Source organism: Athene cunicularia (genome assembly GCF_003259725.1).
Source record: "Athene cunicularia isolate RWA chromosome 10 unlocalized genomic scaffold, athCun1 chr10_part1, whole genome shotgun sequence".
NCBI lineage: Eukaryota > Metazoa > Chordata > Aves > Strigiformes > Strigidae > Athene > Athene cunicularia.
This window is the reverse complement of record NW_020799112.1, coordinates 815606-843504: the sequence shown is the minus strand read 5'-3', so window position 1 is coordinate 843504 and position 27899 is coordinate 815606. Positions and strand designations below refer to the sequence as shown.

Sequence of the window (27899 nt, the reverse complement as noted above, 5' to 3'; positions counted from 1 at the left end):
TCTTCTCCTCCACCTGCGGTCCTGGATGTGGAGCTGAGTATAAAACCAAAGAAAAGCATGAAAGCTGAAGTCAGTGATTTATTTTGTGCTATAGTGTTGCTGTGAGTCCAGCAAATGCTTCACACAATCCTAAAATCTGCTTTTCCAAGAAAGACAGATGGCCAAGGAGGACTTTTCTGTTAGCAGCTTATATTATAAAGGATAAATTTTTCACAGGATAATTTCCTCACTGGATGCTAAGTTGAGATTTACAAATTCCATTGATTTTTAAGGTTGCTCTTGATAAATTTCCAAGTGTTTTGAGCCAGGAATACTTGAATCCTGATTGAAAGAACTGAGATTGCTTGGCTCCATCTTCACGCATCTCCCTCCTTGTAGATCAGGAAAGGGAGAATTTTATGTAGTTAAATGTAGTATTTTTACATAGCCTGGCAAAAGCCCTGAGCAAGGGGCTGCACCATACCTGGCATGCCATGCTGTGTTCCTGGAGGCTACCTTCTTTACAAAGCGTTAGGGGTATTTTAGCCGTAGAAATCTTTCCTACTGGGATCCTACCGGATGGTACTGGGCTGGTGCTTGGCAAGCTCCATCCTTGGGAGGGACCTGGCTCATTCCACTCTTTAGAAGTGCTTCTCAGGACTCTGCTCACCTGGTTTAACAACTCTCACTGCATGCTAGTAGTAGTAGGTGCCAACTGTCTCTCGTCTCTCCTGTATCTCTTCTCTGCTCTCCATCACTAGCTCTAACTGGTGGTCAGCACTTTCACCCCTTGTGCAGCTGAGTTCTGCTTTCTAGCAAATGCTACCCATGATGTCGTGTGCTCAGTGATACCCTACCTCTGTGTGTCCTGACAATGTGTACAGTGTTTCCATCTGTATTCTGTATTGCAGGTTTGGGACCAGCCCTTTGGCTTGTGGCTTTTCTGGGTCAGGATTGCCACAAGTAACAAAATTTAGGGACTGCTTATTCATATTTATGAGCAGAGCCTGGCTGGATGATGCAGATGATGGATCAGCCTACGATAGAGCAATACTGGTGCATATTGGTTTGGGTACAAACTCAAGTAGGTTGATGTCTATGCAGACACATCCGTTGTGTCTTGTGATGTTCACATGAAGACAAGTCAGGCAGCCACCATGTACAAGTTCGTTTCCATGCTAGTGAATAGCTTATTCATACCGCTCCTGACCCCAGCCATGACTTTCCAAAAAAGCCTCTTTTGATGTGCTGCTCAGCAGCCAAGGGCTGCTGGATAGACAAAAGAGAGATCACATGCGACCTTGTGAAGTTGATCATGTGATGACTCACCAGCTGCACTGGTGTGAATCTGCCTGTTTGGTTTCTTGACTGTCAAGTCAATGATCATGTGTCACCAGCTAGTAAGTAGAGGTCAGGTCCACCAGAAAACAATGCTCCTGACCTAAGTCAGGGGTATCCTAGAGCAACGAAGATCAAGAGCATCTTCAGCAATAGCTGAAACTCAAGGTGCACCAGTGTATAAGGTGGCTGCTGAAGGTACAGTTGACTCCAAGGTGCCTTTAAGGCTAAAGAGCTTCCTGACAAGACCAAGCCTTCAAAGGTCCCTTGATTCTTTTGGCTCACGAATAGCCAAGGATTAGCCTACCTTGTGGAGAGACAAATACAAGTGGATGGAATAGTTCCTGGTTGTGGTCAGTTTTGCTTCTAAGCTGGGAGAACTTTCCTGCAGCAGATACATGGAAAGCCTTGGTTAGACAAACAACACCAGAAATACCTTCTGAATACACCCTCCTTCAGCAGAGGCTCTTAGACAGACAGACCTGGGTAACAAAGAGGTCATCTTGTTCCAACATCTGTATTATAGCCATGAATTGACAAGCATCAGTCCAAGTATCTGCCACCAGCTGATCCTAAGTACACCTGAAGAGCCAGCAATGAAGGAAGAACTCTTGATCTAAGCCATTCAGAGGAAGCGTTGCACTTCAGGAAGCTCTTCAATGCAGCACGCAGCACTGCTGCCTGCTGGGACCAGTCATTTGGCCATAGTTATCTCTTGACAGCATGGGTGGGTGAAATACAGGAAAAATATTTGGTCCCCTCTTCATCCAGGAGACAACTCCAGAACCCCAGCTGTTGCCATTTGCCCACATGTGATGCTTTGTGGTGTTCCCTGGCAGGGGATTTTCTGGTGCAGAAGCTCATCTTGACATCTGGGAAAGTTTCCCATCCAGACAAGGACCTTCCCCTTTGGAGCTTCTTGGAGGAGTCCCTCAAACAGAAGGATCTTGTGCCAAAAATGCCTTTTAGTCCTTACTTTTAAAAACTGGAGAGGTTGCTGTGATAGCAGAGGAAATGTTGAATGGTAGTGGATCAAGAATTGGGGCAGAGCAGAGAGGTGGTGATAATAATGGTAGAAAATCTTTCTTCCGGTTTTGTCTAAAAAGGACATTAGAAATGCTTTTGACTCAGTCTTCTGCATGAGCCAGGGTTTGTTCTGCTTGCTTTGTTCTGCTGCAAAATCTGTATACTAGAATTGCTTGTGCAGTAGATATGATCTGTATATTTTTAAAAAGAAAGTGTATGTGGTGTCCCACAGAGCAACCTCTGCATTGCTCTGGCAACCCCCTTGGCCTGCCTGCCATGTTCAGCACGTACCAATATGCTTTAAATGGCTTTAAAATAGAAAAAAATGGAGTAAATGTCCCCATAAAATGATTTTTAGAAAAAACAAACAAAGGACTGGAAGTGATTAAAAGGTTAAAATTACTCAAAAACAAAGCTGTATCACATGGCAAATATTTTAATAGGTCTTTTTTAAAAGCAAATAGTAAGTTTGGGCTGGATGGAAAACACGTTTATAGTGTTTGAGGTTGTTTTTTTTTCCCAGTATCCATCTGCAATTTATGTGTAATCATCACCTCAATGTACGAAGGACAGGAACAAGAAAGAAACCCTTTGATGGTTTAGGCAGTTTGTTTCTTTCCCAGTGGCAATTCTGCCTTATGTGCTGCCATCTCCTGGCTGTTAGAGAGGTTAGTCCAGGGGTGAAAAATAAAACCTTGGAGAAGAGTAAATATGGTAAATGTGACTCCCCTGATGCCCATATTTTATATAATTTTATTTTAAATATTTTTAATAGAGGAAAAATGAGGGGTTCAAACCACAGTGTGTTCAGCTGAGACGTTTAGGAGGTGGGAAGGCTACAGGAGATGTTTGACTTTTGTCTCCCGAATCCTTTCATACAACCTGACTCCCTGCTTTCCTCATGCTGAAGTCTCTCCTTCAGGAGTCCAACTTCAAAATCACAGCTGCAATTGGGAAAAAGAACAAAAATTGCTATTTTATCTTAAATACAGCAAGACTATTTCTGGGCTATTTCGCAGAATCCCGTTAGTTTGAATTACTGTGAATTCATTTCACCCTTAACAATGTTCCCAGGGTGTTTTAAATAGTGGCAAAAGCAGACATCCTTTGTATTAAAGCTACAAAATCTCTTATTTATAAAGGGTTTATTTTGACATGTCCTTGGCACAGACTTCAGTTTTCTTTTCTGTAAAGTCCTCAACAAGAGTTGGAGGAGAAAGCTCTGCTGGGACAGATCCATGTGGCTGAAAGTTCATTTGGTGCCAGGAACACCACAGATCACTTCATCGTGGCTCTTCTGGGAGGGAGAGCTGGGCTGCCCAGACCAAGACGGTGGAGCAGTTATGCAGGCTGAATGAGGAGGACCCATGGCTTGGTGCACACCGATTTTCATCATTGGTTGCTCAAGGAGGAAGAAGGTTGGACCTCAATGTAGAGTTGGAGCAAGGGAAATGCCTTTCCTCTCCAGTTGTTTTTACAATATATCTCTAGTTGTAGCTAGCTCAACAAGACTGTAGGCAGATAGAAATAAAGAGATAACAAAAGATATATCTAATTTTTGCTAGGGGAAAAAAAAAATCAGCTGGCATAGCTGTTTCATTTTTTAAATGCTCCATGCTTGGAATTGTTACAGACAGTGCAGCGATTCACCTCTGGGGAAGGCCAAATGAAACTGCACAAAACCATGTCTCAGGGAGAGATTGGGAAGCTGGCGGCCGCACAGAAGAGCCTGGCTCCAGACGGGAGGTAGGAAGCATGACTGGAGATGGAATATGAGTCCCTCCCATGTCCTTTTTGCTGTCATCACCTTGCTGAACCAGCCCAGCTCCTCTGGAGCTCCACCAACCAAAGCCAGCACATGAGTTACTTGTCCCAGCTTTCCTACATGACTGTGGACATGCCCAATTAGGAGTCCTGCTCATATTGCAATAAAGTTTTGACAACATGGGCCAGACTTCCCACCCCAAACCACCCAATTGCATGCATGAAACTTGAGTTTCTTGCCTTTCCTGAGGACAAGTAGCCCGGTTTCCCTGGTAGAAGCAGTGTGGATTTAACTCCTCCTCAAACACCATGAAGGTCCAGGAGATTCAGGGTAGTTTTGGGTAGAAGGACATTTTCCTAGTTAAGGTGGTTCCTCTTTCCACAACTTATTTCCAGGCCTCAGCGAGCCAAGATGAGGTTCTGGGTGAAGGGAAAGCAGGGGGAGAAGAAGACCCCACGGGAGAAGCTTGCTACCCAGTCTGAGCTGCTGGAGCTGTATGCAGAGCAGGAATCCCCCGGCAGGGAGGTGATTTCTGGCCTGCAGCTTGGTGAAGGTAAGTGGTGGGGTGCCATGCTGCCGGTCTTGTATGGAGCTGAGAAATTGCATTTGCTGTCATGGCAGAGGGAAACGCTAGTATAAACCTGGCTTTACACCACAGCCAAGCATAGCCCAATATATAGGTGCTTGGGTAAAGACATAGAACTGAGGAAAGCTGGCTTATCCATAGGGTTAAGGTATGTGTAAGTGGGAGGATTGTGTACGATAGTGTGGTCTAGCTGAGGCTGCTGTGAGAAAGCGGCTTGGGAAGCTGCATAAATTGAACGTCCATGGTGGTTCATGTCTCTTGAATGAATGGATGGCGTCAACCCAAACCAGTGGCAAGTAGGTTAAAGAGTGGGATCCAAAACAGGTCTCAAGAAATTCCGTGTCACTAATCCTTCCAGCAGCCATCTGGACATGGATAGATGTTTTCCCTCTTCACGGAGGAAATAATCAAAGGAGAAGTGAAATTTAATCTTCCTATGAGTACCATACAGTGTTTTTCTCCTTCATAGGTTTATTCTGATGCCCATCTCCCTGTTTTACTGGCAAAATTATTTTTTCATCTGCTCTTCAATCTCTTTCCCCCTTTTTAATTATTACACATAGAGTTGGGTCCTCACCACCTGACCCCCCCACGGAGTCCTGAGCTGTCCGGTATCTACCGGCGGGAGTTTAAGGAGAACAAGGAGCCTTCTCCCAAAGTGAAACGCAAGCGCAGTGTCAAGATCAGCAGCGTGGCTCTGGAGCCCGTGCAGTGGCAGAACGACTCGCTGCAGATCATAACCAGTGCTAGCGACTTGAAGAGCATGGATGAGTTTCTCCTGAAAAAGGTAACTCCTGTCCTCACTGCTCCAGCTAAATCATCAGAGAGCTCGAAGAGCAGAGGCAACAAAGTCAAAATTATCCTGGGGGCAGCAGTAGCAATAGTAATAATTCATCTAGGGGTGCACAGCATGCACCAGGGCAGGCCTGGGAGACAAGATGGGCACGCTGTGCATGGACTGTGCAGTCCTTCTGCATGAGCACAGCAACTTCAGTGCTTCCATTTCTTTGAGCTGCCCCTGGTGTCAGCAGAAATACGTGACCTAGGAGGGCAGAAGTTGAAGGCTGCAGGGAAATCCTCATATTTCTAGTTTGCATGCAGAAGAAATATCATCTGCCCATGGTGGAGCAGCTGCTTGTTAGTGCTGCTTCATATCACACAGTGCTCTGCTGCAGCAAAAGTGGCATGGGTGCATAAACCCCTTTGGTTTCCCAGATGAATGAACTGGATAACGAGGACAGCAAGAAGGACACGCTGGTGGATGTCGTGTTCAAGAAAGCGCTGAAGGAATTCCGACAAAACATCTTCAGCTTTTACTCCTCAGCATTGGCAGTAAGTGACTGGATGACAGGTGAGAACTTCCACCTCCAGGAGAAACGAGATGCTCTGGGTTCTCCTGGTGGTGGATACATTGCTGAGCCTTCCACTCCTGGTCAGCTCATCCCAAAGGATGGATGCTCTTCCTTTGTATTCAGTCTCATGAGCTGTAAATTTGGACCAACTCTTCCTCATTAGCCAGCTCTCAATATACATTGAGTGGTGATTTCTGATCTCCTTGTTATGGCGTGCTCCCAGTCAAATGGAAGACGACAGAAAGTCAATAAACTATTTGCCACCCAAAGTGCCTGAAAACCTTTATTACATTTGCGAGTGGTGGAGACATCTGAGCAACACAGAGCTCTGCTCTTCTGCTACTTCTGAATCTGAGCAATGATTGTTACGGTTTATGATCAGTGATCAAAAAAAGCTATTTTATTGCCAAGATTCTATGAAAAGTTCCCTCTAAGACTTAACATTCTCCTGCTCTGCATACTGAGAAGCCACCCCACCAAAGGTCATGAAACAACTCTCTATTAGATGGTGTTTTTTTCCTTCTTTTAATCATATCTGGACTTTCCCTGAGCAGTTGGAAGCTAGTCAGGCTGAAATAATTGGAGCATAAAAGGCAGTCTGGAGTGTATAAAAATTACTTTTCTCTTTGCTTCTGTTTCCTTAAAAGATGGATGATGGGAAAAGCATCCGCTATAAGGACCTCTATGCCTTATTCGAGCAGATTCTGGAGAAGACCATGAGGCTTGAGCAGAGAGACTGGAGTGAGTCTCCAGTTAAAGTCTGGGTCAATACCTTCAAAGTCTTCCTGGATGAATATATGATTGAGTACAAACCCCTGGACTACACCGCAGTGAAGGTAGTTGACACTTTTCTTAAGCCACTTGAAGATTTGTGAACTATCTTTCCATGGGGTTGTGCTCTCTGTAGACACGTGGCAACCCCTGTTGTATTCTCCTCAGATTCAAGCTAAGGTGGACAACATAAACCATGCAAGGCACGATTCATTGGCTGTGTTTCACTGGGCTCAGCAAACCCCAGTTGACATCTGGGCTGAGCTGGGCCTTGGCCAATGCCAATGTGTAGATGTTGTCTTCAGGGCAAAGCTGCAGCCATCTGTGGATGGTTGGAAAGGCAGTTCCTGGTGCCTTGGTTTTAGCTTTTGGGGTTTTATTCAATCTTTGAGGGAAAACGAAAGAGATACAAAGTTTCCTAGTCTCTTAAACTTCCAAAGTGACCACATAATTCACATCAGTTGGGTTGCAGGAGAATGGGCAGTGGCTGTCCTCGGGGTCTAGGTACAGTTTTTAGAGCAGTCAGAGCTTGCAGTGTACCTTTCACAAATCTGCTCTCCTTGCTTTCTGTTCCATATTGTCTGTGAGGACAACCACAGGGTCTCAGGCTGGGCTTGGGAGATGGAGATTATTGTACAAATATCCTACCTTCTGGCTCTTCTGCTCTGAGTCCTTCCCAGCCTCCTCTCCAGGAAGGTTTTGTTTGGAGCAGGCTGAGCATCAGGTCTGGCTGCAGTGCTGTGCCATGTTTTCCTTGTGTGTCTTGCATGAGGTGGGAGAGCTTTAGGTCACTGATGCTGGACTTGGAGTTAGAGCAGCACCTAATCTCAACTCTGAGATGAAGATGAGGACAGTTGTCCAGGAGTTTTCTGAAAACAGGGTGATCCACAGGAGAGTTTTCTAGAATGACTCTCCTGAGGCTGCAGGTGCACCAGAAGATGGGGCTGGAAAGCAGTAGGCAACGTTAGATATGAGCCCTTGGTACGCTTTACATGGGAAAATTGCCCATAAATACACTTAAATCTCTTTCTAATACCAGGTGCCAAAAACAGAACGAAAAAAGAGAAGAAAAAAAGAAACAGATGTGGTGAGTTGAGTACTTTGTGCCTGCGCATTAAATAATTAATGTTCTTGTGGCCAGGATGACAAAGCAATAAGAGACCTGAGATCTGAACATCGCACTGTTATGAACTTGCAGCCTTGAAAGAACATACTGGAAAGATGGACAAGGTGGATTTGGTTTGCTTGATCAAGAATCACGTCCCAGATCAGTCAAGACAGTAAATGTAACATCAAGGGTTATTATAGAAGAACTAAGAGCGAAACAGGGAGTGTTGTTCTGGGTTTCTGCATAAACTTACAGTGTGTGGTTTACCTCTCTAACATCAGAGATGTAGGAGATTCCATCTTCTTTTTTCCTAAACAGTATGATAGTACTAGGAAGGATGGGTGCAGAGCAACAAGGGGCCATGGATGCATACAAGACCTTCTTAACATGGATAAGTTGACCAACCAACTCAGTCAGTTTCTAACCTGCTTGCATGATGGTTTGGTTCTCATACAGGCTGGATGTCTGTTTGGGTTGCCTGTGGGCTTACTGGTCTGAAAAGGAAACAAAAATAGCAAATAAAAGCAAATAACACCTTAAAGTTGGAGAGCTGTTCATCTCTCCATTTTGCAGCAGACCAAGCACCCATTTACTTTTTTTCACCACCCAACTTCTGTTGTTGCAGGTGGAAGAGCACAATGGACACATTTTTAAGGCGACCCAGTACAGCATCCCCACCTACTGTGAATATTGTTCCTCCTTGATCTGGATAATGGACAGAGCTTCTGTTTGTAAATGTAAGCATGCTCTCTTTGGTCTTTTGACATGTGCTTGTATCCCAGTGATGAGGTTTTGGATTTTGAAAGCTGTTTGCTGCTGTTTCCTGCAGCCCCACTCTCAAATAACTGGGTTTTTTAACATTAGAAGAGCTTTTGGGATGGGTTTCTAAATTCAACTAGTAATTCCATACCAGCAGCCTTTCCAGTCCTTGTGGTACAGTTTGTTTTGTGTGAGAGCTTTGCGTTACACATCTTATCCCATGAGGCCATATGGTCATCCCATATAGTCAAACCATGTATAAGTGTTAAGAAGGATGGTAAATTGGGTATGGCAACCGTGCCCTGTGGCTTCAGCCCATAGGAAGCCTGTGGGTCTCGTGACCATGGTGAATTCATTTGGCTGAGCCTGTTAGACCTCTGGGCTCATGAATTTTTGGGAAGATCAGGAAGATTGAGGAGGACTGATAGGAAATGTTGATCCATCACTTTGTTTTTTCCAACGTTTCTTTGATTAGGTTTTAAGTTCAACCCTGGAGTATTTCAGGCTGATATCCGGTGCAGGAATACTACAGATTAGGTGCTATTTTGAACCTCTTAGAGGGTATTCATGTGTGATGGCTCAGTGTGACTTATGGATTATTTTCCAAGTTAATCAGGGTTTTTTTTTAATGCTTCAGGGACTTAAATATGGGACCTTTAAAATAAAAGGCTTCAGGTTTTTTCTGTTTGAGTGGACCTAATATAAACTTGGCCCCCGGAAACTGCAAATTCAATGTGGTTTTGACATGCTAGTCCTGAGAGGAGCTACTTAATTCATATTTCTCTAGTGATCTGACTTACTGGATTGTTAAATACTGGTTTTCTTTGTTGCAGTATGTAAATATGCTTGTCACAAGAAGTGCTGTCTTAAAACCACGACCAAGTGCTCCAAAAAGGTAAATGTGGTGGGTTTTTTTCTTTCATTAAAAACCTTTCAGATGGTGATCCCAAACTTGTATTAAAAAAATGTTTACAGGCACAGAACTTGATATAATGCTGGAAATAGCTCTCTTTTGAGAAGGAGCTTGGACCAGAGATCCCTGGAGCTGTCTCCAACCAGTGCTTCAGTGTTTGCATGTATTTTGGGTAACAGTGATGCATCACTATATATCTGCCTCGTCATGCAGCAGATGTCGCAGTGATGTTCCCTGCCTTGTAACCACACAGAATAATAGAAAGCAGCCTCATTTTATAGTTTTTAAGGACTTGGAAATGTGGGGTTATTCTTAAATGTAGGGTTATTCTTAGAAATAAGGGTTATTCTTAACCCTGCTGGTCCCTGTTCAGGCTCATGGTGCATTTCCCAAACAGCAGCAGCATTACAGCTGAGCGAGTAAGGGTGAGGGAGGATGCTCAAGCACTCACCATCCTACTTAGAGGGGAATTAAATATTGTTTGCTGGGTTTAAGGGTATGGAGGACAGTGAATGAATGCAGCAGTTCACCCCGACTAACAGGGAATCATCAGGATTTGGTGTTTTTTTCTTTTAAATAGTTTATTTTTTGCCCAAAACAAGCCAGGATAACATCTGCAAAACTTTTATCAGTTCCCTGGGAAGCTTCTTGAGGAAGAACAGCCTCTATAATACATAGCCTCTGTAAAGCTGCATGATTACATTTTTCCCAAGAAATAAGCAGAATATATACATTGAAGATATATATATATATATATATGTTTTTAATATAATTGTATTTTGAATCTATATAGTATTTTTACTGCACTATTTCCCTTTCTGGCAGTATTTCTGCAAGAGCTGGGTAAGTCTCATGAGTTTCTGCTCTAAAATCTGGGAAGTTCAGTGAGATCTCTGATTATTTTTTTTCAGAGAAGCTCAGAGATGCTTGGAGCCTTCTCATTTCTTGGGGTTTCTCTGCACAATGAAGTTTTTGTGCTGTACCCAAGGAAGCGAGTTAATTGTTTCTCTATGGTAGCTTTCCACTTGGGCAGTTGAAGGTCCTTCTCTAGGAAGCCTCTGGCTTGTCTGTGCTAGGTGGGTTAACATTTTTAAGGTTGTTTTCAGCAATTCATCTATTATGCTTTGAGAAAGAGGTCTTTATTTTCTGGCTACAGCTGATTTTGTAACTGTTAGCCTTGTCCCAGACTGGATCTGTTTCTCCAGATCTATTGTGAAAGCTCATCTCTCTCAATGGCCATAGAATTGCTTTCACCCACACTTGGTCCTCATCTTAGAGCTACTTGGTTTTGTGGCATCACATTTGCTGATGGTTTTGGCAGCCAAGCAGGCTGGTTGATGATGAATTAGGTGATGAATGAATAAGGTTGAGAAGATCGATGAAATGTTGACATTGACTGGGAAAAACAAAAAAGCAGAAGTGGTTATAAGGGGAGCTGTGTCCTGGGTCATGATCACCACCGTCATGCTGATGACTGGGTTGCAGCATATGCCATCTCATGTTCCTTTTGCCAGGGCCGAGCCTTTGTGTCAGAATTTTACTGGGTCTTTTTACTTTTCCCACCCAGAATCTTCTATGCAGGAGGACTTTTTTCACATTTGAATTTGCTAGATATCAAATCTCCAGTGAGTGTTTGCAGCCAGCAGAATGTTTTTTCCTGACAGATGTAGATGGGTTTTTTCATGCTTCTATTTTGGCATCATGTTTCTTCACAGACATTTTGTCATTGCCAATGGTGCAAGTTGATCTAAGTACCTGAGACTCAAACTTACCTGTTCTGCTTCATGCATCCTTTTTGGGGAGTGAAATTATCCCTGGAGATGGTGCCAGAAGGGGACGACCATGCCCAGTTGTGTTGGCTCTGCCAGGCTGAGAATATAACCACAGTGGGATGGTTAAAGAAAGAAAATCCAAAATTTTATGACTTCAGGTCATAATTGATCTGGAGGCTGATTTAGCATTGCAAGATGTACATTACTGGCTGTCCTGTCCTCATTCGTTAGACTAACTTGCACGTCACCTGGATCAGCTGAAGAAGTCTGAATAGCAATTGGATCCAAGCACTGCACCAGCACTGGTTCCTAAAAGGATTTTAAAACCTTTTTTTTTCCTTTTCCTCTTCAGTATGATCCTGAACTCTCGTCTCGGCAGTTTGGCGTGGAGCTCTCCCGGTTGACCAGCGAGGAGCGAGCAGTGCCCGTGCTGGTGGAGAAGCTCATCAACTACATCGAAATGCACGGGCTGTACACAGAGGGTATTTACAGAAAATCAGGGTCCACCAACAAAATCAAGGAGCTGCGACAAGGACTTGATACAGGTAAAAGAATGAAAGAAAAAAAAAAACACACCACAGGGAGAAAAATCTCTGCAAGTGCAAGGTTGGATGTAAGGGAGGTGGGATGCTTCACTGGGGCGAAACCAGGGAGCAGTCCTGCCTTCACCAACGGTAGGCCATGCAAGTGATGCCTTCACATCTCCAACCAAAGCTCAAGTCACCAACTCATGCTTTTGTGGGTGCAATAATGAAAAGTTAATTCTAGTTGAGGGAAAGCACTGCCTTGCTTACACTGTAAAAATTGATGCCAGCAAGAAGAGAAATCCTGGCCCCAGCTAAGATTACTTAAGATTACTAAGATCCCTGGAAAATGCATTTTTCTTTAATTTTAACATGTGAAGCTGACATCAGGTGCTGGATTTCTTGCCATTAAACACAGTGTGGTTTTGGGGTGGCACATGAACATTTTCTCTCATAGAGGAATACCTTATCATAAAATGGTTTAGGTTGGAAAGGACCTTTAAAGGTCATCTAGTCCAACCCTCTGGCGTCACTAATGGCTTCATATTGATCCTTGCCTCTTGTTTTCTTTTTACTTCAATCTGCTGCCAAACTCAGACATTGATAATGTGAATTTAGATGACTATAACATCCATGTCATCGCCAGTGTGTTCAAGCAGTGGCTCCGAGATCTGCCCAACCCTCTCATGACCTTTGAGCTCTACGAGGAGTTTCTGCGGGCGATGGGTAAGGAGTCTCCTTCACTCTCCTATTCCCTTGGCAGAGGAAATTGGTGGCCACTTCTAGCGCTGAACTTTTTATTTACTCTTTGGGCCCAAACCGGCTGCTTTTGGCAAATTATACTTACCTGGCTTCAAAGTCTGTTTTTTTGGCTATAAGGGGTTTTTTGTGCAAAGCCATGGGCAATTCCGTCTTGCCTGGCACGCATTTGCATCACAGTTCAGCAGATTTCAGCCCAAACCATTAGCCAGAAGATCCATCTTTTAAGTAAGTAAGCATTAAGAAGGTATCATTTTAAATAGGAGGAATAAGTAGAAGCTGCCCCTAAATGCTGGTGCTTTTTCCACAGGCCTCCAGGAGAGGAAGGAGACAGTGCGGGGAGTGTATTCGGTCATCGACCAGCTCTCCCGCACCCATCTCAGCACCTTGGAGCGTCTCATCTTCCACCTGGTGAGGTATGTTGGGCCAGGGCAGCTTTGGGCAATGGACAAGGGGAGAATGCTCAGGCATCCTTCCTACCAAAATAGCTGAGACTGAAAGCAGGTGGGCCAGGGAAAAGGAAGAGCTTTCAGGTCCACCATGTCTTCCAGGAGATGGCCCCAGAGCTGTTTCTCCAAATGATGCTTGTATTGATGAGCAACCCCCACAGTCTCTGGTCACTCATGGTGCCTGTAGGCCCATGGTGCCTCTCACTACTGCAGGGACAAGTTTTTGGGGTGGAAAATACCAGTTGTTTGCCTGTCTTGGGAACACCTGAGATGTCTTCAGGTTTGGCTTTCTCTATCAAGCAGAGTAAAGACAAAGGCAGAGCAGCGTACTTGCTAGCAGAGCTAGATTACACTGTAGGAATGTCGTCTCCTATACTTCCGTGGCCCTGTGGAAGTGGTGTAGAGGAGGTGCCTTTACCTCTGACTTCTCTCTTAATCCCTATTTTGTTAGGATTGCCCTCCAAGAAGAGACCAATCGCATGTCAGCCAACGCCTTGGCCATCGTCTTTGCTCCCTGTATCCTCCGCTGTCCTGATACAACGGACCCACTGCAGAGTGTTCAGGACATCAGTAAAACAACCACGTAAGAACGTGGTGCTGGATGATCCAGCTCCATAACCATTACCATGTCACCACTCACACTTGATAACCCTTAGTGCAGTCAAATGGCTCAAGAACAGAGTGCTTTAGCATGGAAATTATAAACCCCTATTCAGTGCATCTTCATGAAGATACGTCATATTCTCTCAATCCCCAGGAGGTTGTTGAATGGGGATTTTAAAGTGATGAGGGATCCATAAGAGCAGATTAACTTGCACTCCTGCCGGCACATCTCAGCAGGAAAAGGTGGAGCCTGTACTGACGTAGTTTTATAGTTAATCCCATTTGTAGCAAGCAGATCTTTATTCTTACTTAATTTTGTGAGTTTTATCCGGAGAGGTGAGCTTGTTTGGTCTGCAGCAATATTAATAGTGTGTACTTAGATTTCTTTCAAGTATTTGACATAATTGCAAAGGTTTTACAGAGAAAAAGTGAAGCACTTGCCCAAATTCAGCTGGCTCATATTAAATAGATTTAAAAATAGATAATGGAGACAATTATAATAATGGAAACCATCCAGTGAAGGGCTGGGCTTTGAAAGAGGTGGTTTTACCTCCAGTAAGTATTAAAATTGTGGAAGACCAGAACATTCTTTGAGACCCAGCTAGTAGGTGCACTCGTCCTTCAACAGGATTTCTTCGTAGCTTCTCCCTTAGACTTTAGCATAGCACATCCTCTAATTTTATTATGCAGAAAAGATTTTTTTTCCCCAAACACACTCCTGACATCATTAAACAGTCAGCTCAGCTAAACAAGCTTGATGCAGCATTACCATGTGCAGGTGAGTTGGAAGCAACCTGCCTTCCCCAGGGCTTTGTATTTCCTTGATCACTCTTTCAAAGGGGAAAATTTCTCCCATGAGATCCTTGGATGTCTTTTAATTTTTCTAGTCCAAGTTCCTCGATCCATCTATAGCCCATTATTACTCTTTGTAGGAGAATTTCCACTACCTTTTGGTTTCCAGCTGGAGGTTTCTCCCTCTGTGCCTTTGCAGCAGGGCAGATCTTGAGGCAAGAAAGACAGAGACAGCTCAGATCAAATCATTTCATCCTCCTATTTTGTCTTCTTCTGGGTTTTTTCTCCCCTTAGTTGTGTAGAATTAATCGTCGTCGAGCAGATGAACAAATACAAGGCTCGTCTCAAGGACATCAACAGCCTGGAGTTTGCAGAGAACAAAGCCAAGAGCCGCCTCTCCTTGATCCGCAGATCAATGGTGAGATGCCATAGCCGTCTCTGTTCCCTCCTGTCCTCTACTTGCACCTGAAGCAACCCTACTTTATTGTCTCCTGCTTATCCCAGCCTCCCAAACCCCTCGCAACCTCCCACACCATCTCCCCCAGGACAGGGATGCCTCAGCCCCGTGGTGGCTCCTCACCTTTGCAGGGAGTCATACCAAAGCATGAGGAGGTGGGAATGGTCTGTGGAAACATGGTCACTCCAGCTCAGATGCACCTGATCAACGTTTCCACCTTCGTTTGAGCTTGTTTGGTCCTGGGTTGAGTCAAGCCTTTCATTGACTGGCTTGATGTCACCCCATGGGAGACCTGGACCATTCTTTTTCATGCTTAGTTGCATTATCTGAACACAAAATGAGCTCCCCAAAGGGTTTCCCTGCTCCCGCACCACCTTTTTGGGAGCCTCAAACCCATCTCATTGAGCTTCCATGCTTCCTGGGGGGCCGGCGGGCTGTGGATGCACACTGTGCTTGGCTTGTTGGGCTGCAAGAGAGGGATAGACTTGGCGTAGCATGGTCATCTCAGGCTTGGGCTAAGGAGCTGAGTGGACCCTCTGCTTAGACCTGCCCACTGTGGTCCTCAAGGACATGTTGCTCCTGCTCTTTTGGGGATGAATTCCAAGCAGGGACTGCCCAAGGTTGTAGGGCTGGTGCTGCAGAGCTGCCCTGCTCATCCCAGTTAAAAAAAACAAACCAAACCAAAAAACAAACCTCACATAAAAATGAACAAAAACAGGTTTTTTGGAGGGGCGGCGGCATGTGCACTCTAACCTTCTGCTTTCCTTTTCATCTCCTCTCTAATCCAGAAACCCGTACTAATTGCAGTTAGATTTATGAGCATAACCCGCAGTTCAATCCCGGTATGTATTAACTGCGGCGCGCCCTGCGCCAGCCTCCGCGTCCCTCCGTTGTGTGTCACCGTCACTCATTCCAGCCCCGTCCCACCGGCCATTGTCCGTGATGTTGCCCGTCCAGTCCCCAAGCGGACACCACTCGTCAGGGACAATGTTTCTCCCACAGGTCCCTCGAGCAGCAGGAGTTCAGGACGGCCAGTGCTCGGCCATCCCTGCAAACAGCTCCTCTCAAAACCTCTTTCCACCTGTTTTCCCTTTCCTACTTTCTTTTTTTCTCCTTTATTTTCTTCTTCCATCCTGTGCTTCCCTCTTTTTTTGCTTTGTTTGACTCATCCCTTTCCTTCCCTCCTCAATTTCTGCTTGCTCAGGATGCATTTCAGCATCAAGTTGCTTTCACAGTGCTGGTGTATCTTGAGAGGGTGGATAAAACCCTCATCTCAGATGCCTTAGAGACCACGAGGCATCAAAGGTCTTCTCCACCTTCTTGGAGGAGGAGGACTGCCCCCACCTTGAACACGAGGTGAGGGTTACTAGGTCTGAACTGGGAGGAGTCCAGCAATCCCTCTACTCCCCAGTTCCATCCCAGCTTGAGTTTGAGTTCCCAGCAAGACCACAACGGGTGAGAAAAGTGCCTCCAGGTTTCTGGGGATGCTTGTGGGGCTGTTCCCTCCTACCAGGTTCAGCCCATGATGTTTCTGCCTATCATCCAGCATCCACGAGGGTCAGGAGATGGAGAAGAGCAAAATTTGAGCTCTGCTCCCCTGATGCTGTTTTGCAAGCAAGCCATTTCACAGAGACTTAAGTCCACGAGCTGGTGGGATCTTTGGGATCTCAGGGGTTTTGGCTAATAGGATTCAGGTAGCTGCGCTTCAGCTCAGGAGCCCACGTGAGAAAGTGTCATCAGAACAACACCGGGTTGCGAGAGCAGCTTTGCTGCCAGAGAAAGGTCTCTGATGTTAAAAGATGAAAGGGGTAAAATGGAGCAAATCTCACTTTTAAAGGAAAAAAAGGAGGCTCCTTTACCCTGCAAACCTGTTCTGGACATGTGGGTTATCAGGAAGACCCAGGGATGCCCCAGCTGCAGGGTTTAAATAACCTTATGGGGAGAAAAGCTGTGTTGCAACAAACTCTTCAACCGCAAGGAGATGCAGGTTCATCCTGGGTGATGGTTGTCAGGAGGAGGGCAGCAAGTGATGGGCATGACTCAGGCTTGTTGACATCTCCTAAGTCTTGGTCAGTTCAGGATCTTGAATTTAGAAGATGAGATGTGTCTGGTTATGATAACGGTTAAGATAAAAGCTTTTTAATGTCCATGGTATCCCTCATACTCAAAAATCCATCTTTTATTTCCACTCTGTGGAGTAGATCTGTAGAGCTGGTCCTCAAAAGATTAAAACAGCTGCATATATAATATTCCTCCATACATACTACCCCCATATGAGTCCTTTTTCAATGTCAGTTTTAATATTAAAATACCCAGGTGGTTCTTCAGAGCTGCATTAAATCTCCTCATTTAACCGCAGGCACAAAAATTAACATCTGTTGTCTTATAATGGACCATGGGAGGTGGTCTTGGTGTCTGGATCTCCTGTACATGATATCAGAGCATGGACAGTGTGATTAGGTGTGAGTTACCGTTTGCAAAAGGAGTCAGTGGAGACCCTTGTGATGCTCAGGAGATACCAAGGGTGGGCGAGGGAAGGATGCAAGATGCTATCTAATGATAGGGCGGGAGCCAGGTGCCCTGAAATCAAAGCCCTGGTGATGCTCCCACCCAAAGCCAGCAACATCTGACAGGTCAAGCTTCCCATCACGGGCTGTGGGCTTTGCAGAATCTCATCCTGCCACCAGCTGAGCTTGCTTGGAAGTCCAAGTTGAGCTTGGTCCATCAGCTGGCTCATCATCTGGTAACTGGTCCATCAACACCATCCTCACCGCCTCCATCCTCACCCCCTCCAACGTGTTAAGGCCTTCTGGTACCTCTCCCTGCCTGGGATGAGATTTTCAAGGGTCCTGGGTGCGACCGCCAGCAGCACACTGAGCACCGATGGCCGGGGCCATCTTCTTCACTCCTTGGGAGAGCAGTGTGGTTGGCACCTGAGATGTTTGCAAAATCACCTTGGCTGGTGGTGGTGACACTGTTGTCTCTCTTCAGGGCAAAGGACGTGTGCGACGCGGCGCCTACCAAAGCCCCACGTCTCCCGTTGCCGTGCGCTTGCCCTCGGTGACAGATGTCCCCGAGGAGACCATGAGCAGCGAGGAAGCCATGGAGATGGAGGTGACAGAGCAGCAGCAAGTGGCCATGCAGCAAGAGGAGAAGGTGCTGACTGAGCAGATTGAGAGCCTGCAGAAGGAAAAGTGAGTTTAATCCACATCCCCTAGCTATAGGTTACCTGTGGATGTTGCTTGACGTCATATCATTGATGTGCTGCCCACAGGGTGACCTGGAGGACTCCATCCCTCTATATTATCTTGGCGTACATGCGTCCCTTTCTTCTCTCCAACTTTTTGGTCCCTTTGGGTCAATGGCACTGGGTTGGTTTTGGCAGGGAGGAGCTGACATTTGAGATGCTGACACTGGAGCCCCGCGCCTCTGATGACGAAACCCTCGAGTCCGAAGCCTCTATCGGCACTGCTGACAGCTCTGAAAATTTGAACTTTGACTCCGAAGGAGCCATCTCCGATCGCTCGGGTAAATCCAGGTGTTCTTGGGTTTATCATAGAAGGGTTTGGGTTGGAAGGGACCTTCAAAGATTGTCTAGTCCAACCCCCTGGAATGAGCAAGGACATCTTCAACTCCATCAGGTTGCTCAGGTTTTTTGATAGCTTAGGGAGGGTTTATTAGTTTTTTCCTGCCCGCTCTTGATGTATAGCAATTTAAATGGGTGTAAAGAGGGGAATTAAGGGTTAAAACATGTGGACCTGGGGAGGTGGTTTGTAGCATCAAAGGTTTGATGGGGGGGTGAGTGCTCCTCCAGTGCCGCCGTGTCATCCTGGGTGATGCTACCTGTAGCAAGCTGCTGGGAACATCCTGGCTCAGTGGTGGATGTTCCTGGGGAGAAGCACCAAGGTGTTGGGTGGTTTTGGGGTGTTAATCCTCCGGTCGTCCTTCCCCCACCTAGAGAGAAGCGTAGCACTTACCTCCCTGCGCCCTGCCAAGGTGGAGGGGCCGAGCCGGCTGCGAAGGCACCCCAGGACGCGGCCAGACCCGGTGGACCCAGCCGATGCCTCCATCTCCTCCTCCTCCTCCTCCCAATCGTCCACCTCCTGCTTGCCCCACCTGCCCCGGAAGCGCTTCCAGATGTACTCCAAATCGCCTTTCTACCGAGCAGGGGGGTCCGGCGAGCCCCCCGAAACCCGGGCAAGCCCTGAGGGCTTCGTGGGACCTCTCCGTTATCCTGAGGACCGGCCTCAGTTCACCACCCGCGGGACGTTCAACCCGGAGAAAGGCAAACAGAAACTGAAGAGCGTGAAAACTTCCCCCCCAAAAGCCAAAGAGCCCCCAGATGGGGGGGTGGGGGGGGGACGCAAGCGAAACCCCGAGGCCGACTGCGCCACTGCCCAACCCCTCGTCCTCCTGGGGAGCAACGAGTTCATGGTCTGAGTTGCTCCACTCCAGGGATGCGTCGTGCACCAGAGCACCCTCCCTGTTGCCAGCACCGACAGTGCTCCCCATGGCTTCCTTGTTAATGCCAGAAGGATGAATTATTAATTAAAAAGACCGGTGGGGGATGGTTTTAATGGTGGCCTTAATGGGTTGGGGGGATTGGACCAGAGATGGAGGGGCACTGGCCAGCTTCTGCGCCCTTCCCCTCAGCATTCTGCATCTCGGAGCATCACGCCGCCAAATCCTCGTGCTGAATTGCCATTGCCGGTCAGTAGGAGAAAACCAAGCATAAAAATCCTGTGGGAGCATCCTGAGCCGGTGCCGGCTCCACTCCAGCCAGCCAAGCCCTCCGTGCTTTAACCACCTCATCCACGCCAATGCCAAGCGCATGGAAAAGCGTTAAAATCTGCCAAAAAATCACTTTTTTTTTTTTTTTTAACATGACCTAACCACCTTTCCTCTCTTTTTGGAGACCATCAGTATTAAAAAAATAATAATAATAATCAAGGACTACTTGAAGCTATATTTGTTTATATGCCAGTTACTGGAGTTTGTTGTAAATATATATATTTTTTTTTTAATATTTTTCCCCAGACAGAAGTGGTTTTTTAATTCTTACTATTTTTTTGGCCGAGGAGGAGGGAATCGATAGGCTGAGCCGTCCTGCCGGTGTCACCACTGGTGTTACCATCCATCACTTGCCGCTACCGCCTTGCTCTGTACATTGAGTTTTGTTTTGAACAAGGAATGCCTGGGGGTATAATTAGCATGATTTAAAAGCAGTGCCCATGATAGGTCTAATTAGCAACACAGGTAATGACTCAGCTCTTGATCCTTCCCGTGTCATCATCACCCTCGGTGGTGCCTGGAGAAACTCTGGGTACTGGAAAACTGAAAAGGTGAATTTAGGAGCCCTGGAGTGCTAATTAGATTAATAAAGGCTGGATCTGTCCTCTCACAGGGGCTGTGCATTGCGGGTGGAGGCTTGTCCTTTCCCAAAATGCAATGAAAAAGGGGGAAAATACCAAAAAATTGAGTTTTCCTGAGCTTTTTGTGTTTTTCCAGGCATCCCTGCATCCCCAGGTTTAGCTGAGCTGCCCTTCGGTCCCCTCTCCCCCTGCCCACAGAGCCATTTCTTTTGAGGGATGGTTTATTTATTGAGGTTTTATTTTATTTTGTGTTTTTAATTTTTTTTTTCTTTTAAACTTTTTTCAGTGGGGGAAGGCAAAGGTGCCACAGGGAGAGTGGGGGCGCGGGAACAACATCCACCTTGGCACTGCATCCAGGGAGCGGAGCCAGACCAAGTCAGTCATCCCCCAGCCATAGGGGAAAATGGGATTTTGCCATCCCCAGAGAGGAAAGCAGGCTTTTGGGACCCACCCAGGATGCCAGGATGTGCTGGGAAGGCAGGTGGTGGCCATGCAAGGGGAAGCTCTGGGGAATCACCCCTAACCTCCTCAGAGCTGGAAGTAGCAGGAGCATCCCCAGTGCTCTGCGCCAAAACTAGCCATTTTCGAGCCTCTTTGTCTAAAATCCCAGGAATTCCCCTCAAAGTGGCCAGGCTCCAGGCAAGGAGGCCCCTGGGTGTGGGTGAAAGGGCTCCCTCCTCATCCTCAGTTTTCTTGCCCTTGCAGCACAAGAGCAGCAGGGACGGTGGATCTGGCTTAGGCAGCACCTCCAAATGTGTGTATAGATATGTGTGTGTGTATTTCTTTTGAGAGATATATATTTCCCTTATATATATATATATATATATATATATAAAAAATATATATAAAGAAAGTATATTTAAAATAATATATATTCTATATATAAAGAAAATATAAAAAATATATTCTCTGTATAACTAAAAGTATATAAAGAATAAATGTTTCTTTATATATTTTATATTTCTTTTATATATAATACATCTTTATATAAAGAAATATATATGGGATATACTATATAAAGAATACATATTTCTTTATATATTTTAATATATTTCTATATAAAGAAATATATAATGTATTCTATATACAAAGAATACATATTTCTTTATATATTTATATAAAGACATACATAAGAAATTTACTGTATATAAAGTATATATATTTCTTTATATGTATTTCTTCTATATGTATAAAGAAATAAGTTTCTTTATATGTATATATTTCTTTATATAGAGTATATTTCTCTATATAGAGAGAAATATAACAGAAATATATATACCATGTATAAAGAATATATGTTTATATATTTTCTCTCTTTATGACTGTATGGAATATATATAGAATATATATAGAAAATATATTTCTTTATATGTGTATATATATATATATATATATAAAGAAAAAACATACAAAAGAAATATATGCATATGCATATGTATAAGATCCTAGCAGGAGCTAAGTTAGCAGTCAGCACTGGACCCCCCCAAGGAACCTGGGGAGAAATGGGGTGTTCCACGTCCCCAGCCAGTGCATCCCCCTGGCACCTCCCACAGCTCTGACAAAGAGCCAGATTTTGGGGCAAAACATGGGGTTTTCCGAAGCGGCATGAATGTACTTACTACTGGAAAGGAGAGGGGCTGCGTGCTGTTAATTATTATTATTTTTAATGGAAATTTTTTAAAGTAATTTATAAGTCTGCTGCGTGTAAATTAAAAACAAAAGTCTGTATTGTAAGAGGATATATTATCCTGTGTCAGCCACTCTAGAAATTGTTTAACAAAGGAAAAAAAAAAAAGAAAAAAAAAGAAAAAGAGAAATAAAAGTGTAATTCTACAAAGGCGAAGAACTTCTCATGCCCCACAGCTGGGGGCCGCTGCCGCTTCTTGAACCCCCAAGTTACTGTTGGGTTTTCAGGGGGTTTGGGGGTATTTTTTCTTTCTGCCATCAGACTGTGGTATATATAAAGTGCAATTTGTGGATTTTTCCCTCAGATCCTCCCCTGGCTGTACAAAGCGGCTTGGCTGACCTGACCCCTGACCCCGCGCTAATTAAAGAGCTGTAACGAGGAGCGCCTGGCCTTGGGTGCTGTGTTTGATGCTGGGAGGGTAACGGCGGCTCTCTGGGGGCGGAGGCTGTGCTTCCAGCTCATTTCTGTGCATATTAATTCATTCAGATTCTTTAATTCTTTATATACAGATAATTTCTATTCAGATTATCTATTTTCATCTCATTTATATTCAGATTATGTTCAGATTATTTCTGTTCAAATTATTCAGATAATTTATTTTTGATATCTTCAGATTATTTTCATTTTCTTTATATTCACATTATTTCTATTAATTTTCATTCCAATTTATTCCTATTATTTATACTCATTTTATTTACATTTACTTTATTTATTTGTTTTCAGTTTGTTTATATTCAGATTATTAATATTCAGCCTGTGCCCCCCCACTGCCACCCCCATCCGAGGATGGGGACCCCGAGTCGGCGACACGAGGAGGCTGTCTGCAAAAGCCCTCTTTATTCGGAGTATAAAATTGTGGGGCTGGGGGAGTGGGATCTCCCGGGACACGGGGACAAGTCTCTGCCACCACGTGTCCCCTGGGATCATGGAGCAGATGTTGGGGGTGAGGGGGGGGCCGGGGCCTGTGAGTGAGGGGCAGTGATTGTGGCTGCAGGGGGCACACAGCCCCAGGATGGTGTCGCCCCTGGGCTGGGGTCATGGCCCCTGGGCTGGGGTCACCCTGGGCCTGTGTCACCCCTGGCCAGTGCCAACCCCAGGATGGCATCAACCCTGTGGCCAGTGTCACGCCCTGGATGGCATCGCCCTTGGCCCCTGTCACCCCTGGGCTGGTGTCATGCCCCAGGCTGGCATCATCCCCAGGCAAGTGTCAACCCCAGGCTGGTGTCACCCCTGGGTGCCATCGAGTCCCCATGATGCTGGTGCCCCAGTAAGGGCGCCTTGCCTGGGTCCGTGGGTTCCTCCAGTGTTTGGGACAGTGGCACCTATCGAGGCACCCACCCCAATGAGGTGCTCCCGGTGCACCTGGCACTCACTTGGGGACATCCCCAGGGAAGCTGGTCCCATGTCCCAGCTGCCAGCACCACCCCATAGTCCTGGAGTTGGGACCACAGGGCACCTTCACCCCCTGCAGCATCCCAGGGCGAGGAGACCCTGGGTAGGGGTGACAGGGTGCCAAAGCAAGGTGACAAACAAGCCGGGTGACTTTGGGGTAGGGGGGTTCAGTTCTTGAACATGTCGCACAGCAGCTTCTCCATGGGGGTGTTGCCAATGGTGCGGCGGAAGAAGAGCAGCTCCACACGCTCAGAGGAGATGAAGCGCAGTGCCGGGAGGAGCAGCAGCAGCTTCCCGAACCTGGGAGACAGAGCGGTGGCCATGGGTGAGTGTCCCCACCCCTGGTGTCACCCATGGGGACGTGGGGACAGCAGTACCTGACGGGTTGCCCAGGGTAGTGAGAACGGTTGTGCTGGCCCAGCATCACCTGTGACTGGTCCTGCAAGTTCTCCACCTGCTCGGGGTCCTTCAGGCCACGGGTCTCTGCAGGGGCAAGGGGGTGGCAGGTTGGGTTGGGGACATGGGGACGGGCAGCAGTGGGTGCTGGTGGGACCACTCACCTGGTTTGAAGAGCACCACGGCCTTCATGCAGGCGAATTCGGTGGGGTCAACAGCCAAAGCCTTGAAGCGGCTGAGGGTCTCCTGCAGCGCCCGGATGTCCAGGGTGGCCGGCAGCAGCTTGCCAGGGGCCGGCTCGGGGACAGCCAGCAGCGGGCAGCTCTCCAGGGGCATGGACCACTGGATGGCACAAAGCAGGAACAGCTCGCTCCATGCTTCCTCCAGCAGGATCACCTGGGGAGAGGGGAGAGGGAGCCCCAAAACCCCTGTCACCCTCAAAGCCTGCAGCACCTGCAGCCACCACAACTGGTTGGGCTGAAGAACATCTTATGAGGGGGAACCCCAAAACCGTGCGGTCAGTGTTGGGAGGCTGCTCCAGCCATCCTCATTGCACTGGTTTCCTACATTTTTTGGGGTCCCCGTTGCCCAGTAGGGGGGTTCCAAATGCCCTATGGGTGTCCCCAGTCCCACCTGGTCACGGAAGGGCAGGTTGGAGAAGACGGGCAGATTTTTGGCCCATTTCACGGCCATGAAGAGGAGACGTGCTGAGGTCTCATAGACGTTTTCGGGGCTAGCTGCTGGGTATGGTGCCACCTGGTACTCGCCAGCTGCCCGCTCTGGCTCGCTGCCCGTCACATCCACTGTCTCATCGGCTGCAGGAACAGAAGGGGAGGCTGGTGGTCACCCCACTGTGGGGACAGCCCCCTGTGTATCCCCTCCCCACCGGTGGCCACCCACCATCCTCAGGCTCCAGCTTGGCGCAGGTCTCAGCCGTCATCAGGCTGGCCATGAAGCGATGATTGGTGGGTGGCGTGGGTGCTTGCGGACCCGGAGTGACAGCAACGGTGGCACCGGAACCACGGGGAGCCGGGCAGGGGGTCTGGGGGACCTCACGGGTGGTGGCCACGTGTTCGGGAGGCAGCTCAGTGTCCAGCTCGATGCTGTCCAGCCGGACCTGGGCTGTGCTGCGGGGCTGGCGCTCATTCTGCACGGCTGCAGGAACAAGGTGGCATCAGCACCGGCCACCCGGCTGTCACCCCCCTGCCATCCATCACCATGTGTCCCCCCGACCCGTCTCACCATCCTTGTTCATGCCGGCTTGCAGGCACTTCTTGAGCCGGCAGGCCTGGCACTGGTTGCGGTGCGCCTTGTCCACTGGGCACAGCCCTGTCCCCGCCTGGCACCTGTGGGGAGAGGTGGCACTTGGGTGCAGCCCCTGGGGTGGCCCCTGGCCCTGGCCCTGCCCCTGAGGGGTGTCCTGCCCCCCCCCAATAGGTGTCCACCCTGTCCCCAACAGGTGCCCTGTTCCAATGAATACCCTGTCCCCAGTGGGTGCCCTGCCCCAGTGAATACCTTGCCCTGGCCACATGAGGGTGCCCTGGACCCACCCTCCCGGTCCCCTGCCCTGTCAGATGCCCATTCCCTGGTCCCTGCTCTGCTGGGTTCAAGTCCCCCTGGGTCCCTTCCCCACTTGTTGCCCATGCCCTGGGGTCCCTGCCCTGCTGGGTGTCCATCCTGTGGGACCCTACCCCACTGAGTACCTGTTCCCCTAGTCCCTGCCCTACTGGGTGTCTGTCCCCAAGGTCCTTGTCCTGCTGGGTGTCTACTCCCCTGGTCCCTGCCCATCTGGGTGCCTGTCCCCTGGGGTCCCTGCCCTCCTGGGTGCCCCATCCCCTGGCTCCCTGCCCTGCTGGGTTCATGTCTCCCTGGTCCATATCCCACTGGGTGTCCATCTCCGGGGGTCCCTACCCCACTGGCTGCCTGTCCCTTAGTCCCTGCCCTGCTAGGCGTCCTTCCCACTGGGTCCCTGCCCATCTGGATGCCCATCCCCTGGGCCGTTCTCCCATTGGGTTCATGTTCCCCTGGTCCCTAACCCCCTGGGTGCCTGTATCCCTGGTCCGTGCCCCACTGGGTGTCCATGCCCTGGGGTTCCTACCCTGCTGGGTCTCTATCCTCTGAGTCCCTGTTCCTCTGGCTCCCCATTCCTTGAGTCCTAGTCCCTCTGGGTGCCCACCTCTTGGGTCCCTGCCCTGCTGTGTGTCTATCCCCCTGGGTACCTGTCCCCCTAGTCCCTGCCCCCATGGGTGTCCATCCCAAAGGTCCCTGCCCTGCCAACTGCGCCTCCCCCCACTCCCTGCCCCCAGGGGACAACCCCCACCCCCCATTCCCACCTGTAGATGAGCTTCCTGCGGACACTGCGCTTGAAGAAGCCACTGCATCCGTTGCAGGCATAGATGCCGTAGTGCTTCCCGCTGCTGGTGTCCCCACACACTTTGCACAGCAGCACAGGGCTCAACGCTTTGCCGGGGGCTGGGCTCAGCCCTGCAGGAGTGGAGCCACAACATTCAGGGTGACTTGGGACAACCTGATGTCCCTTGTCCCTCCCTCGAGTCCCTGATGCCCCCAACATCCTGGTGATGGGGTGGCTCCCACCTCCACTGGTCCAGCCCAGGGACATGGATGGGGACACCTCAGGGACTCCAGGGATTGCACATGGGGTTCAGCATCTCCCCATGCCTCAGCACCTGGGATGCAGCAGGCTGAGGTCTCAGGACTTTTAAAAAAAAAGGGAGGGATGAAAAGGTGTCCCTTGGGATGAGGACACTGGGTGTCCCAGTGAGGGACTCCGGGCATCCCAGAGAAGGGCTACAACGAGGGACCAGAGGTGTCCTGCAGAAGGACCACAGCTGGGGACACTGGGCATCCCAACAAGGGGCCGCGAGCATCCCAGATAAGGGTCACAGCAGGGGAGTACAGGGACCCTGGAGAAGGGCCGGGGAGCAAAGGCATAGAGGAGGGTCGGGGCTGGGGACTGCAGGCATTCTGAGCCCAGAGGAGGACCATGATGGGGACCGTCAGCATCCTGGAGAAGCTATCAAGCTGAGGACCCCCAGGCATTCCAGAGAATGACCACGATGGGGACCCCAGTCATCCTGGAAGACCACAAGGGGGATGCCAGGTGTCTTGGAGAAGGACCACAGTGGGGCCCCTGGGCACCCAGGAGAAGGACCATGATGGGGACCCCTAAAATCCCAGAGAAGAACCATGATGGGTACTCTGGGTGTCTTGGCGATGGACCACGATGTGGATCCCTGCCATCCTGGAGGACTGTGATGGGGACCCTGGGCATCTTGGGGAAGGATCATGATAGGGACCCCCCAAGTATCTTGGAAAAGGACCATGATGAGAACCAAAGGCATCCAGAAGGCCATGTTTAGGACCTTGGGCATCTTGGAGAAAAACTACTATGGGGGACCCCAGGCATCTTGGAGATGGACCATGATGGGGACCCTGAGGATCCCAGAGAAGAACCATAATGAAGACCCCCCCAAACATCTTGGAGAATGACCACAGTAGGGACCCAGCCATCCCAGAGAAAGACCCCACCAGCAACAGCAGTCCCACCGTGTCGCACCCACTCAAGCAGAACACCACTCTTACCCGTGGGGCTATCATCCAGCCCGGTGCTCACCACCGACCCCGCTGGTGACGCAGCCATCCCGTACCTGACGTTCTCAACCTTTCCCTCTCCCCTCCCTCCGGATCCACCGCAGTGGATGTACCAGGGTCTGGTGAGGTGGTGGGTGCTCCAGCAGCTCTGCGGGCAGCAGGGCTCTTGCCTTGCTCTCTTCAAGGCAGCTTAGCGGCAGGCGCTGTGTAAGCAGCCGCCTCTTTGTCACCCTCTTAATCTTTAGTGTCTGCGCAGGGCAGGGGGGGGATCAATCAGCCACGCGATGAAGAATTAAAAAGGTGCTGAGCCCCAGCCCTGTAACCCTAAACCCCACGACACCCAAGCCTACTCCCTGCCCCTGGCACGCTGCCGCAGGCCAACATGGGGGTGTCACCCTGCCACCGCCTGTACCCCACCCCCAGCATTGCAAGGCTGAGATTGCCGTGGAGGTGGGAGATGGGGCTTGAGGTAGGGACCCCCATATGT

General features: G+C 48.3%; 2 protein-coding genes across 10 annotated transcripts in view; one reads left to right on the top strand and one right to left on the bottom strand.

Annotated features, from left to right (window-relative positions):
- The window catches only part of MYO9A (myosin IXA), a 165641-nt gene extending 144517 nt beyond the window's left edge, over positions 1 to 21124 (top strand). For 8 of the 9 annotated variants that reach the window (XM_026855665.1, XM_026855664.1, XM_026855662.1 and 5 more), the window contains 17 exons: positions 3977 to 4089; positions 4504 to 4661; positions 5258 to 5481; positions 5910 to 6026; positions 6694 to 6882; positions 7857 to 7904; positions 8551 to 8662; positions 9518 to 9579; positions 11722 to 11914; positions 12491 to 12619; positions 12963 to 13068; positions 13553 to 13684; positions 14791 to 14914; positions 15742 to 15795; positions 17945 to 18147; positions 18339 to 18481; positions 18912 to 21124. In XM_026855665.1, coding sequence (XP_026711466.1) covers positions 3977 to 4089; positions 4504 to 4661; positions 5258 to 5481; positions 5910 to 6026; positions 6694 to 6882; positions 7857 to 7904; positions 8551 to 8662; positions 9518 to 9579; positions 11722 to 11914; positions 12491 to 12619; positions 12963 to 13068; positions 13553 to 13684; positions 14791 to 14914; positions 15742 to 15795; positions 17945 to 18147; positions 18339 to 18481; positions 18912 to 19393 — 2589 coding nt within the window. In that variant the 3' untranslated portion in view covers positions 19394 to 21124. The remainder of the gene's footprint in view (positions 1 to 3976; positions 4090 to 4503; positions 4662 to 5257; positions 5482 to 5909; positions 6027 to 6693; positions 6883 to 7856; positions 7905 to 8550; positions 8663 to 9517; positions 9580 to 11721; positions 11915 to 12490; positions 12620 to 12962; positions 13069 to 13552; positions 13685 to 14790; positions 14915 to 15741; positions 15796 to 17944; positions 18148 to 18338; positions 18482 to 18911) is intronic. The other variant, XM_026855663.1, reaches the window with a different exon arrangement.
- Positions 21125 to 22830: 1706 nt separating this feature from the next.
- Positions 22831 to 27623, bottom strand: NR2E3 (nuclear receptor subfamily 2 group E member 3). The gene is made up of 8 exons (XM_026856400.1): positions 27404 to 27623; positions 26134 to 26284; positions 25043 to 25146; positions 24701 to 24955; positions 24434 to 24615; positions 23965 to 24196; positions 23782 to 23887; positions 22831 to 23704 (listed from the first exon to the last, which is right to left on the bottom strand). Exons 1-8 carry the CDS (start codon positions 27459 to 27461, stop codon positions 23572 to 23574), a joined length of 1221 nt encoding a protein of 406 aa, XP_026712201.1. The 5' UTR covers positions 27462 to 27623; the 3' UTR covers positions 22831 to 23571.
- Between the last annotated feature and the right edge of the window lie 276 nt (positions 27624 to 27899).

What these genes read in the sequence shown, in the direction of transcription:
- NR2E3 (XM_026856400.1), bottom strand. Translation starts at nt 27,461, where the DNA reads ATGGCTGCGTCACCAGCGGGGTCGGTGGTGAGCACCGGGCTGGATGAT. An exon ending in CGCAGGAAGCTCATCTACAG is followed by an intron (nt 25,147 to 26,133) that starts GTGGGAATGGGG and finishes CTCTCCCCACAG; the next exon opens with GTGCCAGGCGGGGACAGGGC. An exon ending in TACCCTGGGCAACCCGTCAG is followed by an intron (nt 23,705 to 23,781) that starts GTACTGCTGTCC and finishes TCTGTCTCCCAG; the next exon opens with GTTCGGGAAGCTGCTGCTGC.